At 37.6% G+C, this 14,632-nt stretch overlaps 1 protein-coding gene across 1 annotated transcript in view; it reads left to right on the forward strand.

Moving 5' to 3' along the window:
* Positions 1-14,632, forward strand: part of LOC135071998 (serine/threonine-protein kinase NLK2-like) — a 159,747-nt gene that overhangs the window by 73,521 nt on the left and 71,594 nt on the right. Inside the window, 1 exon segment of the mRNA XM_063965916.1 lies at positions 2,091-2,146. Coding sequence (XP_063821986.1) covers positions 2,091-2,146 — 56 coding nt within the window.

Genomic DNA, 14,632 nt, shown 5'->3' on the forward strand with positions numbered 1-14,632 from the left:
AACTGATTTTTATCAAAAGAACTGTTGTGATGTCGAACTTTAGCTTATAAATACACTGTTACTACCACAGTACCACTATTTTCGTAGCCTGATTCTGTGTGTTTATTTATTATGTGACCCAAAAAGGCGAGTTCTTACAAGAATCAGACCGGAATAGGTTATTTTTATTCCTTTACCTACTTACTGGCGACTGAATTTATCAGTGGACTGAATGAGCTTCCTTATCAAGTTATTTAGTTTTTTATATGATGAATGTGCTTGCATTTGATAACAATCTCCCCCGAGTGTTGCCGATCGCCGATGTAATCTACGGTAGAGCTTTAATAGTGAATTGGCAGGTTTATCAGTCAATTACAGTACAGCAAATTTTCGTGTCCATTCAAAAACGGGTGTCATTTGGTAATTGCGTGTCATAGAATACGCGCCGCTTGAGCCGTTGCACCATTAAGGATATGTCACACTGGATGCGATCTGCGGTCAGCGGTCAGATTAAACCCAACGCAGCCTGCACCATGTATGATAAACAACATTGTCGGTCTCTACAATTACATAATATTACATACATTTTGAGGAGATCCGCATGACAACCAAAGTGACCGACATAGTTCGCAGAGTTGCTAAAATCAAGTGGCAGTGGGCGGGGCACAAAGCTCGTAGAGACGATGGCCCCGTTGGGGCAGAAAAGTTCTCGAGTGGCGACCACGGGCTGGAAGACGTAGCGTGGGCAGGCCTCCTACTAGGTGGACCTACGATCTTGTGAAGGTTGCGGGAAGAGCCTGGATGCGGGCAGCGCAGGACCGTTCATTGAGGAAAACCTTGGAGGAGGCCTTTGTCCAGCAGTGGACGTCATTTGGCTGAAACGAACGAACGAACGAACATACATTTTGCACTATGCGATCTGGCCGTGCGGGCACGAGCAGAGAACGCTGACAGATTGCTTTGTTACGAATGTACTTATTGCCCAAACCGCTGACCGACAATGTTGTTCATATATGATGCGGGCTGCGTTCACTTTGAGCTGACCGCATACCGCAGAACGCATCCAATGTTGCAAATCCTTTATGGAAATGGAGTCAGATTGGACATTATCATTTATCATGAGTAATTATAATGCGCCGTGCGCTCTCATAATTAATTCATTTTCGTGTTTTATCGATCGGTGCATTGTTAGCGGTTTGTGTCGCGTATAAACACAGATAATACATTCGGACGGCAAATTGGATCCGTTGTTGTGTTATGGCCGATCGGAGGTATTGTCCGCTGAATGATGTGTTAATCGCGTTGAGGGTTGCCATGAAGAAATTCGGAAAGGACAGAGAATATCCGGCTACTTTACTCATTAAAATAATATTTAAAAACCAATGCGCTGGCCATGTTTTCCAGTTTGATTGGAACACAGATTATTTAATTAACTGAAATCGAATTAGCGATTCCGGGAAAACCAATAGGTGGGAAAACCATAATAATCGCTTCTGCTGTGTCAAGCTAAACAATCAAAAATATCTTTAGTAATATGAAAAGTTTGCCTGCAAGTAATTTTCGAACCTATTACCATCCGAGCCGGACTGAGTGTACCGACAAACTGATTTGTATGCAGCACTTTATATTTTCGCTGTCTCGTAGAAGTGTCTTTGTGCTCTCGTTATATTTTAATTAGTCAATAAAATATGAACCAAATTGTAGATCGTTAGCGAATATTTTTTGTTATTAAAAGTTAATTATGTTTAAACGTCCATTCCTTCTAGCCGGTTGGGACATACATTTCACAATTAAACGCACGCAGTATTGATTCAATTACTTTAGTTCTCATAAAAAATGTTGAGGTCACGAACTCCTTACTTATTCAAAAATATTTTCCAAGAAAGATATTTTACGTTAACTGTTAACGTAATTAAATATTTGATGAATTTTATATGAAGCTTTTTAATCTGCTTATTGGCGTAGAGTTTGCCGACCTTACGAAGCTTTGATTGAATGAGATCCTTTTTAAAGTAATTAACGTTATAAAGTCAACTGACAGTGTAAATATACATGGCTGATGTTTAATTACGAAGGTAAACAAGTTAATTCAGTATCTTTCATCTTTCCAGGTACTATCGGCGTTAGACATCCTCCAGCCGCCAAGTCTCGACTTTTTCCAGGAAATGTATCCTTTTTCATTAATGATAAAATGTTAACGTGTGCTGGGTAAGTGTCTTTAGACAGGTGAGCGTAAGGATGGCGCGTTAACGGGCCGGGGAACGCAAGCGCATCGGGGCGCATTGACCTCCTTCATACGTAGGGTTACCAGAAAAATGTCTCTTCTATAGCCTGGAATTCTGGTAATTTTTCTGACCTTGACACTATTTGGCAATATTCTATTTCGTGGTACACGGATGAGGGCAGCCTTAATATAAAAAGGTCCGTCCGTCTTCGTCTTATTTCACGAACTCGCGATAGATAGGTATGATATGATTAGGTATTTTATCACCGTGTGATTATTTTTGTTTTAGTGGATGATATTTGTGTAGAAACTCTATATTTTGCTATCATTTGTATTTGTTGTTTTATATTTCTAACAATCATTAATATGTAGCTGAAAGAAGGCTCACCTAAACTCCTGTCATCTGTTAACCCTACTCATACTTGCAACAAACGTAAGCAATCCTCAGTCCTACTCTCTAAAAAGCATGACCTCTCTTCCATAACTGTAATTATAACGAATCCGCCCCATCGGATAAAAGCTCTATTTCATACAATACCTACCCGATGTCCTAAATAAAAGTAATTTAAATACCAGTAGTCTCTACCAGTGTTGACAAATCGACAACTAAGTACCTACATAATATTAATCTGTGATCGAGAACTTGATTGTGGCGACACCGGATTGTTACGCTTTACCGCTGCTAGAACTACTCGTAGCAATCAAACACATCTCCGATTAGATTCGATACGGGCCTCACTACTTATCACTAAAATAATCAGTGTAGTTGAAGTCAATCTATATGTTTACGAATACAATTGTTCTGCAAAATATAATAAATAAGAGATAACTTTCAAACAAAAAATAAATAAACCAAGCTTGAATTACGTATATTATGGACCCCTGAATCTCTTAGAAAACTTCGGCAACTTCATCTAGTATTTATTGGGTTTTCTGTTCAACTATCGGCACTTAACCGTACTACATTGTCTTGGTTAGATATTCTATCTGTGACCGTACTTTATAGGTACAAAGTTTCTACATTTCAATCTCGTTGGTTGCTAACGCGTAAACTTTGAGGTCGTTATGGAGATTGATGTAGAGACGATCTTTTTTTAAATAAATAAATATTTAGAAGTATTCGGTAATTGTTACCGAATTCACTGCTCAGTAAATAAAAATAAGAATTGGCCGCATCACTATCGGCAACGTTTTCTACATATTTTATCGCCGCGCGTTATTGAGTTTCGTCCGTCCAACTGTCGGCGGCTTAGCCGTACCCGATACTTTGTCTTTGTTGGATTTTCTATCCGCGGCCAAGATTTATAGCGCCGAAAGTTTCCAATTTCAATCTCGTTGCGAACGTGTAAACTCTGGGGTCGTTAGCTGCCGACGTCACGGAGTTCACTCGCGCATGTCAACATTATTGAGGATTTGAATTTGGTCTCGTTATATTTTTATGGGGTTGTCGACATGTTTACGTTGGTGCTTTTTCACGAAAATTAGTAGCACCAAGTTTATGCTGATCATATCGCTTGCCAAACTGCGAAGCAACTGTGTTTTGACCCGACCGCACGTGTTTGTTTACGTTTATAAACTACTGTGATTTACATGTGTCAGATAACTTTTGTTTTTGTCGAATTGCGTCTTTTCTTGTGTGATTTAGTTGAAATCATTAATTCATTTGGTAAATAAATTATGATAATGTTACATTAAAATTTGTCTCTACATGTCCTCTGAATATGAATAGTTGGATACGAGAGTCAAAATTGTTATTTTTTCTGTTAAACATACACAATGGCTGGTTATCTTATTCATTCTAATGAATATGAATTTACAATCGCTGCTGTTTTGTACTATTCTTTTGCCATAGTTTGTTTATTCATTGTATGAATTAAGTGAAACCGCCGTCTAACTATTGTAGCTCTATCGTCCATGCCAGATTGAGAGATGAATAAGTAGTTTTTGTCTTTAATACTACGCCCCAATGAACATTGTTTGAATTAATGAATTCAAACAATGCTCATTGGGGCATCACAGAGTTTATCTTCAAACATTTACAAATCCGAAATCTAACTCATCGATAATCCCGATTAATTCTGCTGAGGTTTCCAATTTTACGCCGTCAGATCGCGTGACGTCACTACTCCGGAGATCAGATTCCATTAAACGCCGATAACCAATCTATCAATCAACTTTTCAGAAACCCTAGAATTTACATAACAAATTAACGTCTAACCTCAACCATATAACTCAGGTCCTAAAGGTCAAGTTTCAGATGTCAATTTGGTCGGAGTCTCAACTTCAATACCATGCCATTTATCTCTCTCACCTCAATATGGCCGCCCAAATAACTGTCGGTTTTATGTTTCAAATTTTATGTCACATATTCCATTGTACTTTTTATGGCGCACCTTTTTATTGGAGCTCTCTTTGTAGTTTCCATAATAAAGTAATATTTAGGAGATTCATTCAAACTCTTTCGAGCTGACATATCAAGTTTATTATATTTTAAGTTATACATAACGCATTCAAGATAATTTATAGTCAATCATGCATGTATCGGATTTCTAATCAGCTTAACCGACGATAATTCAATGTGCTAATTATACGCGTATTGTCACAATATTCGCGGTTCGGAGCCGCTATGTTATTATGTTGTTATGAACAACACATGATGAAATCGTCGAAACGTTACGTCCATCACGTGTCCGCTGTCTCTATAAAATATCTTGTCTACCTAAATAATTATGATTGACACTCGTGGAAATCGTTTCGTTCCGACTTTTTGCTGATGAAATTCGAACATCATTGGGAGTTCATTGAGCAATTTGAACAAGACGGACGTTATTGAACTATTCGCAATTAGAGTCAATTATTTCGTTTATTACTTTTCGAACCGACGTTGGCGTCAGCTGCTGTAAAACAATATCTTGTACCCCACAGACGATTTATTCCCCTCAAGTTTTATTGAATTCCGAATGCCTGAGGGCCACTCCAGCTCTCAGTAAAACAACATTGGGACAAAGGAACACTTGCAGGGCAGCGCAGGCTGCAGGCCGTCGAATTGCGAGGTTTGCTTTAGGTTACGTGAGCACTAGGATGAAATTTCTATATTGAACCGCTCGTAAAAGCTGGGCCTGAGACAGTTTATCTTGGCCTTAGACCATCGTTTATCTTAGATTTATTCGTTAGTTTCTGGCAAGAGCTGAAATCAGTGTTTTGCTCTTTTTAGAGCAGTGTTTACACTAAAGCTCTTTGCCTTTTGCATCGCTGTGCTGCGACACACAACTTAATCGCAGGAAACAGTAATATTTAAAAATAGTTGGCACTCTTAATTTTAACTTGCTCTTGTTTCCTTTTGTTTCTGTACTATTATAATGTTCGCTTATTGTGTGTTAAAGTTTGCAAATGATTAAACTCTCACTTAACTGTCGCCAAGATTACGAGCTACACTCGGTAATAATACCCCCCCGCTCCTAAAGCTTTTTAGGAAATAACGTTCAACATTAACAATTTATTTTTGCCTTACCTGTGCTTTAACGACCTCAAAGACAATGTGCCAGCAATCCCGCGCGGAATGAGTGATTAAGGAGCGAAATGAACTATAAAAGTTAAACGATGTTCTTTGGGAAGAGACGTTAGAGCTAGAGCCCATTCAGTAGGTAAAAAGCGTAAAGGACAAGTATACCATCATCACAACGAAGCGCGAACGATAGTATGTCACTAGAGCTCGTCTCGGCACATTACCAGGCATTATGTGGCAGACTCGATGCCCGATTTTTTCAAGTACGCCATTTTCTGACACGATAATGGCATAAGAATCGCGTTTCAGACAAAGCGGAAAGCTTTTCTCATCCGAAAAGAGATAAAGTATCAGCACTTCAGTTAGTACAAAAAATTATCTGCAATGATAGCAATAAAATATAATGTTGCAGATGAATCGTCAGGCAACAAATGAAACAAAATAATATTTGAATATTAGAATTTAGAAAAAGTAATTTAATATAAATAAACTGGCCTGAATTTTGCGGGTGAGAGAATACATGCCATGGCATCAGTGTAAGCTTGATGGTGTTCTGTGCATTCTAAGAAAGAAAAATTTAATTCAGGGGTCATCAAATTAAACAGCCTCTACCTCGGCGACCATTATGAAACAATAAACAAAGGATATTCTCATTTAATATAAATATGACAGGTAACAAAATAACAAAATGAGCGAATGCTTATTTATCTCAAGACTAGAGCAATTTTACTAACCACTAAAAGAAAAGTCGGTGCCCAATTTGAATTTGAAATGCTGTATTATGAATACAAAACATGCGTCAAAGTTTAATACATAAAATATCACGCGTTTTAGTTGCATTAGCAAGGCCGTTCGCTCAGGTTTACACGATCAGCGGTTAGCATTTGAACTACTCGATAGTCATAAATGGAGAGGCGTTTAAGTGTTTTGATGAGATGTTTATAGGCGGACGATGAGCTCCCATCGCGACCGCACCACCGAAATAGAAATGAGTGCTTCCGCTAATGAAACGCACTGTCTCTGTGCATTGCTGCGTTGCTGATAGGGATGGCGATTCATGGTGCATCGATATTTGAATCCATCCGAATAAAAGGCTAGTCACTAGAGCAACAATCCAAATGAGAAATGAGAGCTAAAAAATTGATTTTTCTGAAATCGGTGTAATCGACTTGATATATAGTTTTCCTTTTAATTTGACCATAACAGATTACCTAACAAACAATTTTTTTTATTTCATTCTACTTTCATAAGTCCGAGACTGATTTATGTCAACACCATGTGTTTTTGTTTTTTTATGATCGATTTCCTCGATTCTGAGATTATTCGATTTCAGATCGCCATCCCTGGCTCTTTGTGACGTTGTCAGCCCCACGCGGACTTTTTGCTACAATGCACGTTGTTTAATGTCTCGCTTACTCATTTTTGCAGCATTCTCCACGCATCAGCTCTGCGGTGCCCTTCTCAGAATAACTTAACACTGACTCATTTATCTCGCACGCAGCCTTAGAAGCCCTATAAAAATACCTACTAACAAAGAATGTACGGTGACGTCATAAAACGGCACTTCTGAGAAATGACAGCAAAAGAAAAATATTCATCACAATTCTCTCGTGTCTTTTTTGTAAAAACTCAAACGTCTGGAAACAAAGGAAGGAAAATTGGCAGTTGAAAAGTGCCGCCGAGCGATGATTTGAACTAAGCACTTCTGTGCACAGTGGGGCACGACTGTGACGAATATATTACCCGCCTTTTAGGATAGAAATGAAATATATTGTCATACCAATAAAATATGACTTGCTCTACTCGTGTGTGTGAAGGCGTTAACATAGAAACCAAATTTCAATATTGTTGTATTATGTGATTCTCAGAGACGAATGTACACGTGATATTTGCATGGCAAGGTGTTATATCACTGCGACGGGTGCAACCTTCAGCTCCTTGACGTGTCTTAACAAAACATAATTTTGCACGACATCCCTTTGTTTCAAAACAAGGCGGGCACTGCTCGTGTTTCCGCCATTGTTTTTGTTGGGTGGCCATTTCTTTTGTCCCCGGGCAGTTTCTTTTGTCCAGGCGGGTGTATCTTTTGTTCGGCGGCGTGGCGCCTTTGTGCGGTGCGCGCGCGCCGGTGCCGGTGCAGCGCCCTTGCGCGTGCGCTTCCTAATTAGCGGTAGCTGCGTGGGCCGCTGTACCGATTTAACCTCGCTCCGTCACGCCTGATCGTACCAACCGTACTCTCGCAAACCATTATTGTGCTATAACCTTTACTTGGTACCGATAATGTTGTCTATGAAAAGGAAATGTAGAGAATCCAGAAATTGCTTGAATAAGAATCAAGCTACTCTACATAAAAAGATCTATATCACGAAACAATTGTAATCGATTATGTTGACCTCGCCACATAATGTCACAAGGAAAAGATAGAAAATTAAGCATTACTTAACAATAAACGTTTGACTTTTATTCCAGTAATTCCAGTAATTTTCGTCACAGTTAAAGCTATTGCATATTATAGTTTACACATTCATTAAATTTTCATTGAGCCAGCAAAGTGTCTTCGAACAATTCACATGCCAGACCTTGGCCTAATTAACGAACTTATATTCGTCAATGAATAGCTCCAGTGTTAAGACCACCACCCACAGGTTCATACCATTTTATTGGCCCATTCACGTTCGTAACAATTAAATCCAACATTTCTCACCTTCAAATAAAACTTAATTGCATTCTGCCTCACGAGATTAATATTGTGTAATGTAGAAACGGAGATACATAAAGGTACAGACAAAAGCACATCAAGTTTAACACTGGGACCTCTTATGTCGTTGTAATAGATGCTAATTTGGAACAAAAATGTATATTCTGATGTGCTATCGTCTCTACATCATAATGTTTCCTTTTATACTGCAGGCGCCAGAATATTAATTGTAAGTCAAGAGGTCGCTTCGTCTTCGACGGGTTATTGAAGGGTTTCGGACACTTCTGAATGGCCAAATTAAAGGTTCAATGCTGCCACCTACTTGGTGACCTGAGTCGAGGCCTACTCGTTTATTACACGACATGCGAACATGAGAGCATATACACTATTCTACAAACTACACTTCTCTATTCTACAAAACATATGTATACTCGTATTTAGCAAGCCTTGTATTGCGGTATTCAAAAGCATTTTCAGAATGATAATTGATAATTTTAGGATGACATAACTGTAAATTCATTACGCGTAGGTAGCTCCTTAGTTTGCATGATAAATCGCTAGATTCTATTAACCTTTGATAAGCATAGCTCGAAATAGAAATGTTTTCTAAAACGAAATTCGTTGAAGTCGTATATTTTCAAGATCCAAAATGTTGTGACGTATTCAGAGTCTGACACGCTCTCAATATGACGGATTCTGATTACTTAATATGTAAATAATAATAAATATGTAGTTTATGGAATGTAATACAAATAATTATAATATAATTTCGTCCAAAAATAGGAAATCGATCGGGAAAAGCTATCTTTTGAATGAAAATTAGAATACCAAGAAAGTATTGAAAATGATTCAGCCTCAAGCCAAGAAAGGTATTGTTCGGTTTGTTTGAAATAATTCCCTATTACTGCCACTTTTTCCCTTTGTTGCTGTTTGAGCGCACAAAAGGCAGAGTTTATATTGTTTTTCTGCCGCCTTGTTTGTTTGGACGGATAAACGCAGTCGTTATTTATTGATGAGAAAGTGTCATTTCATTTTTATTTTTCTTTTTAACGATTATTCACTCTTTATAGCAGCGGAAATGTTGCATTTTGAATCTTAATTCCCTTGACTCGAAACTCGTTAACCCAATTTTAATAAAACTCTAAAAGTCTTATTGATGTTTAAGAATACTATGTTTTTCTCAGCAACCAAACTTTCACGAAACATTCTTCATTCATCATCCATACTTATTATACCTACTTATTTTCTTTTAAAATACCAAATTGTTAGTAATAATAATGCCACATATTTAGTTTAATGTGCATTATGTTTTGCATAATGATATCATTATTTGTACTTGAAGTGCCTTCACGGTTTTCTCTTTCAGCAAAGCACCTTGTTAGTGACGTCATTCATAGCGAAAATTGCGCTAGACCCGTTTCTCGCACTTGACGACTGCTAGTTGATACGTATTACGTATGTGATACAGTGACGAATATTGCGCTGAGGCTGAGTGGTTGTAGGGTTGCCCAGGTGTTTTATTAGAAAGTTAACCTATATTATTTTGGCCTTTTTGAGATGATTTTTCGCCATTTAGTTTAGTTTATTAGTTGAAAAAAATCACAATTTTTCATTTAATTTAGCTCAGCTCAGTTCTTATGTTGTGGCCATTTTATGTTCATTACGGAAAAAAACCATGTAAATACTTTTAAAAAAAATAACGAATTTTTTACAATTAAAAAGTAATAGTGTTGGACTATATCAATACCATACTACTATACATAGACTATAGCAATAAGAGTTAAGTGGCAACCTTGAGCGTTTCTGTCAAATTTCAAGTAAGTAACGTTTGATGCTAAGCACATGCCCTGCCCGTCGTCACGGCTGTTGACATTTGAATTAGATTACACCATCGCAGTTTCACGTCCTAATTACTGCGTTTACTGGATCGCGCAAAAACACGCTCGGTGTGTGCGTACGCAGGTGAATGAAATTCGACTTCGAACGTTACTCGTGAAAGTAACAGATAGGTAGTGCATTTTTGTAGCAAAATAACACGTGTTACAATAACTTAAAATGTTACGGTATTTAGCTTGGTATGTCATCACACAAACATGTATCTGATTGTTGTTTTTGTGCACATACGTCTTCCTATATCTATCTTATTTGCCAGAGCTTTTTATGACTTTATGTGCCGTTAGATTGTTATTGTCTCAGCCACCTAGATTCCTTATCTCTCCACATAACTTTCTTTCAAGTTTATCGTTCATATAGAAAACTATAAGGTCTAGCTAAGAAGCTAGACTGTCCAAATCAAAAATAGACGCGAAATTTACAAACTGAATCAAATGTATCTAAAGTGGTTATGACAAGTCATGTTCAGTATTTCATTTTGATACGACAAGACGCCGCTATGTGCGTGGGATAGCACGAAATATACAAGTCTAGGAAGTTGGCAGCGGCACCTAGCGTTTGATACATGCACTTATCTTACATGCTATAAGAACATTAATTCGCTCACAAAATAGTTCCAGTCAATGTATAAATACACAAGTATTCCGAGAAGTTTGCATCTGTATTACTCAAAGTAACTTTCTTGGATTTCTTAAGCTGTTTATAAAAGTTTGTAATGTAACTTTTGTTGCTTAACGCTATTACGGGAGTACGGGAGGCATCATCACTCAAAAAGGTGTCAAGTTGCAACTTTTTATAAGTAATTACTCTTCTGGTTACGCTCCAGTCCTATCGTGTTCCTTCGGGAACGTTCTTAACATAACACCGTTACTATTTGGTCATAAACGGTTTTAATGTCGTGTTTAATTATTATGTACGTGTGCGGTAAGAAAGGTCTTCGCAGCTTCGTCCTGTAGTCTCCAACCCTCTGGTAAATGTTTAGAAATCCACTAACGAAACCCTAGAAATAGAAGGAATCCAGGCATTATAATTTGATATTGAAAATGCGGGCTATTATAGCCTCTTACATTGTCAATAACACCATCTGTTGACATGCCGGGTGTGTGTACAAAACGTGTTGGATAGCAGTGTTGAGCACTTTTGAATTACCTACCATTCAGTAATGAAAAGAGTAGGTCAATAGGCAAGCACGTATACAAATAGGGGATTGTAGATCGGTGATACCATGTGCGACTTTAAAGGAAAATTCATGGTAAAACAAAATCTTACTAAAGAAATTGTTTTTTATTGCGATTCGTGTGAGAAAAAGATATTCTGTGATAGTCTGGTCACCCTAGCGCCATTAGACGGTTTGGTTAGCTCTGATTACATACGGGGGCCACCCTGCAAGCACTTTGCGTAAAAAAGCCAGAGAAAAGGAGCATTATGAATGTGGAAATATCACATTTATAACGTTCTCTAGATGTCCAGTGTCAGAAGATTGTATTAAAAAAAATTTGGACTGAGAATTGAGTGACCTTTGCTTTGATTACAAATGGAGAGTCCTACATAACGCAATTCGCAAAGAAAATCGAGGTGCTGTTTTGAGAACTTCATGCCTTTGGGAAAACGATCTAAAAGCACAGAAAAAGTGCTGGATCTGTAGAATATTAGCGTTGACCTGGACACCCTAGCCCCATTAGGCCGTTGGTCAGCTCTAATTACACAGCCGCCGTGTGCTGCACGGTGCGCATTAAAGTACGCGGGACAAAAGGACTGCTCGATAATTAAGGACGCTGCGCTTTTAACTGCGACTTATAAGAGCTGGAAAAATTAGGCATAATATGCTGATCAAAGTCTATTGAACAAGACGACCTTCAATACGATTCATTGTTTGAACTCGATTCGACTAGAACACTCCGATTCAGTTTACAGGAATTTGTTATGATGATAGCCTTTGTTCTCATTTTATGAACTGCTGTAAATATCTACTGAAATGATCGTGGGCAGCCACGCGTTCGCGTTGATTTACTTTCCTTTGTTTTGAAGTATTGGGAGCCCGTCACGTGGAATGGAACTGCCCACTCCAGTACACATTGGGAAACGCCTAAACGTTTCCCGAGAACCGAGACCATTGTGTAAGAAGGGACAGTGTGAGTGTATGTACTCGTATAAAACGTAAGTTAGTTCCACGAAACACACTGCCCGCACTGGCACCGACCACCGACCCGAACTGGTCGCGGGGGATGGATTCTAACACGTTTTATGTTTATGATCTCTCTCGCCAAGGTTATTTATGTAACTTTCATGACCTCTATTTATATTTTATCTCTGTGAAAACATCTCGAACGGGCGGTAAGCAGAAAAATGAACGACCTGAGACGGGTCGAGCCTAGGCGCATTGAATTCGACTCGTAAAAGCTTCGACATGAAAAAAGTTGTAAAATTTGAAAGAAACGAAGTAAAAAGTACTTACCTGATATTTTAGACTGTAGTGTCCTATTCCTGGTGCGCATTTGTTATGAATACTCCAGAGATTATGTAAAAAGATTTTAAACCTTGTTTAAATGCAAATAGTGATCTTTATAAATATTAAATGAAACGGCACAATGTAGTTTGTGAGATAATAACTAACTGGAGGTACATTCATATTTAAATTCACCCAATCGCATGCTCGAATCTATGCTAGAGTTTGTGTCGAGTTTTGTTAACGTTTTTAATACATTAGGTCTAAGTATCTGAGTTCATAACATTACCTTCAATCTACATTTGCGATATTGCCTTCCTCATGAGGTAAAGAATAACGATACAAATAAACACCTTTATAGCGCCAGCGGCGTTCATTAAATTCATCTGATATAACTCGAAAATTATGACCACTCTGCGCGCACCTTTATTAACGTGCACGTAGAATATTTTGCATCAAAAAGATTCTTCATGACTACTTTATATTGCTTTTTTGTGATAGAGAATTCCTTTTTACAGTATTCTAGAAAAGGCAGAATTTCACTAGTTCGTACTTTTATTAAGTAGGTAGTTATTTGGGCGTTGAACAACAGGCTGGTTCGATTTTTTCCTAAGTTTATTAGGCTTCCCGTGGTTGATTCGTTCTGTCTCAGAAATTCTATCGCTCTAGGGGCAAAAAAATGTAAAAGGTTACTTTCGCGTTCAGAAAAATTATAATTTTGATCACTTATTTACGTACGGAATAACTACATAATACAGTATTATTAATACTCAATGTAGGACTGTAGGTAAACGTTGCTCTTAGGGAAAGTCGTTTTTAGCAATGCGGTAACGTAGACGTTAACAAATTTCGTGGAAATCAGGTGGATATTGATATCGTAGGTTAAATTTAAATGTCAAGGTGCGTTTACGTTTCGGAATTATTTATGAGTTTGTATAATTTACTTTCTACCATGGTATGATTTCTATTTGGTTTGATTAGATCTTATTAATCAGCAAAGAAATGTATTTCTAACGAAGGGTCTTGATAAATTACCTAATTTCTTTTTCTCAAAGTTAAATCTTATGTACCGAAAAAGGTATAATGTGACTAATTTGCGATTCAGTCGAAGTTTAACTCGTAGCTTACTGTACAGGTTGTTGAGATAGGGCACCGGCGACTCTTCCCGTTAGACCACTAGTTCTCAAAAATTGGGAGAAAAAAAATCGTTGCTAAATGAGACGAATGTGGAAACGATTTAACCGCTGTTGCTCACAATAGCAATTAGAAAGTAACTGCTCTACTAAAACCTTATCGTATCTCTAGTTTTTTTGTTGTGCTTAGATTGAAAATTATATTCTCCAGTCGTAATTTAAAGGATATTTTATTTCAATTTTCAACCCATAAAATGTTGGGAACCAGTGTGTTAATGTACCTATTCTGGCAATGGACAATAGGGTGTCCCGAAATATATTTTTTCATATTTTCGCTACACAAGACCCCTCAAAAGTTGCGTCATTAGATGTAGATTACCGTAAAAATAAATAAAAAAATATAAAATAATGTCTCAAGGGCTCTACCGGCATTTTTATGTCTCAAAAAGTCACTTAATCAGCCCTTCACTGTTTGTCATCTATTATATTTTTTTTACAATTATTTCATTTTATTTTGTAATAACAGTGGCAGTGGAACCCTAAGATATGATTTGCAGGCAATGACAGACTGTTTCCAGTGAGGAATAGGTTTGGTTCGAACTAGCAGAATTCATATTTTGACTTGTTTTTCTCAAATTTTCTACTTCTTTGGCGAGGCTGTTGGTATTATTTCTGTTGAGGTTTTATTTCTGTAAGGTATCGCACAGCACATTTTTGTTATAATATTACATACTTTTAGATTAAATTTAACAAA

The sequence above is a fragment of the Ostrinia nubilalis genome, chromosome 5 (genome assembly GCF_963855985.1).
Source record: "Ostrinia nubilalis chromosome 5, ilOstNubi1.1, whole genome shotgun sequence".
Classification (NCBI taxonomy): domain Eukaryota; kingdom Metazoa; phylum Arthropoda; class Insecta; order Lepidoptera; family Crambidae; genus Ostrinia; species Ostrinia nubilalis.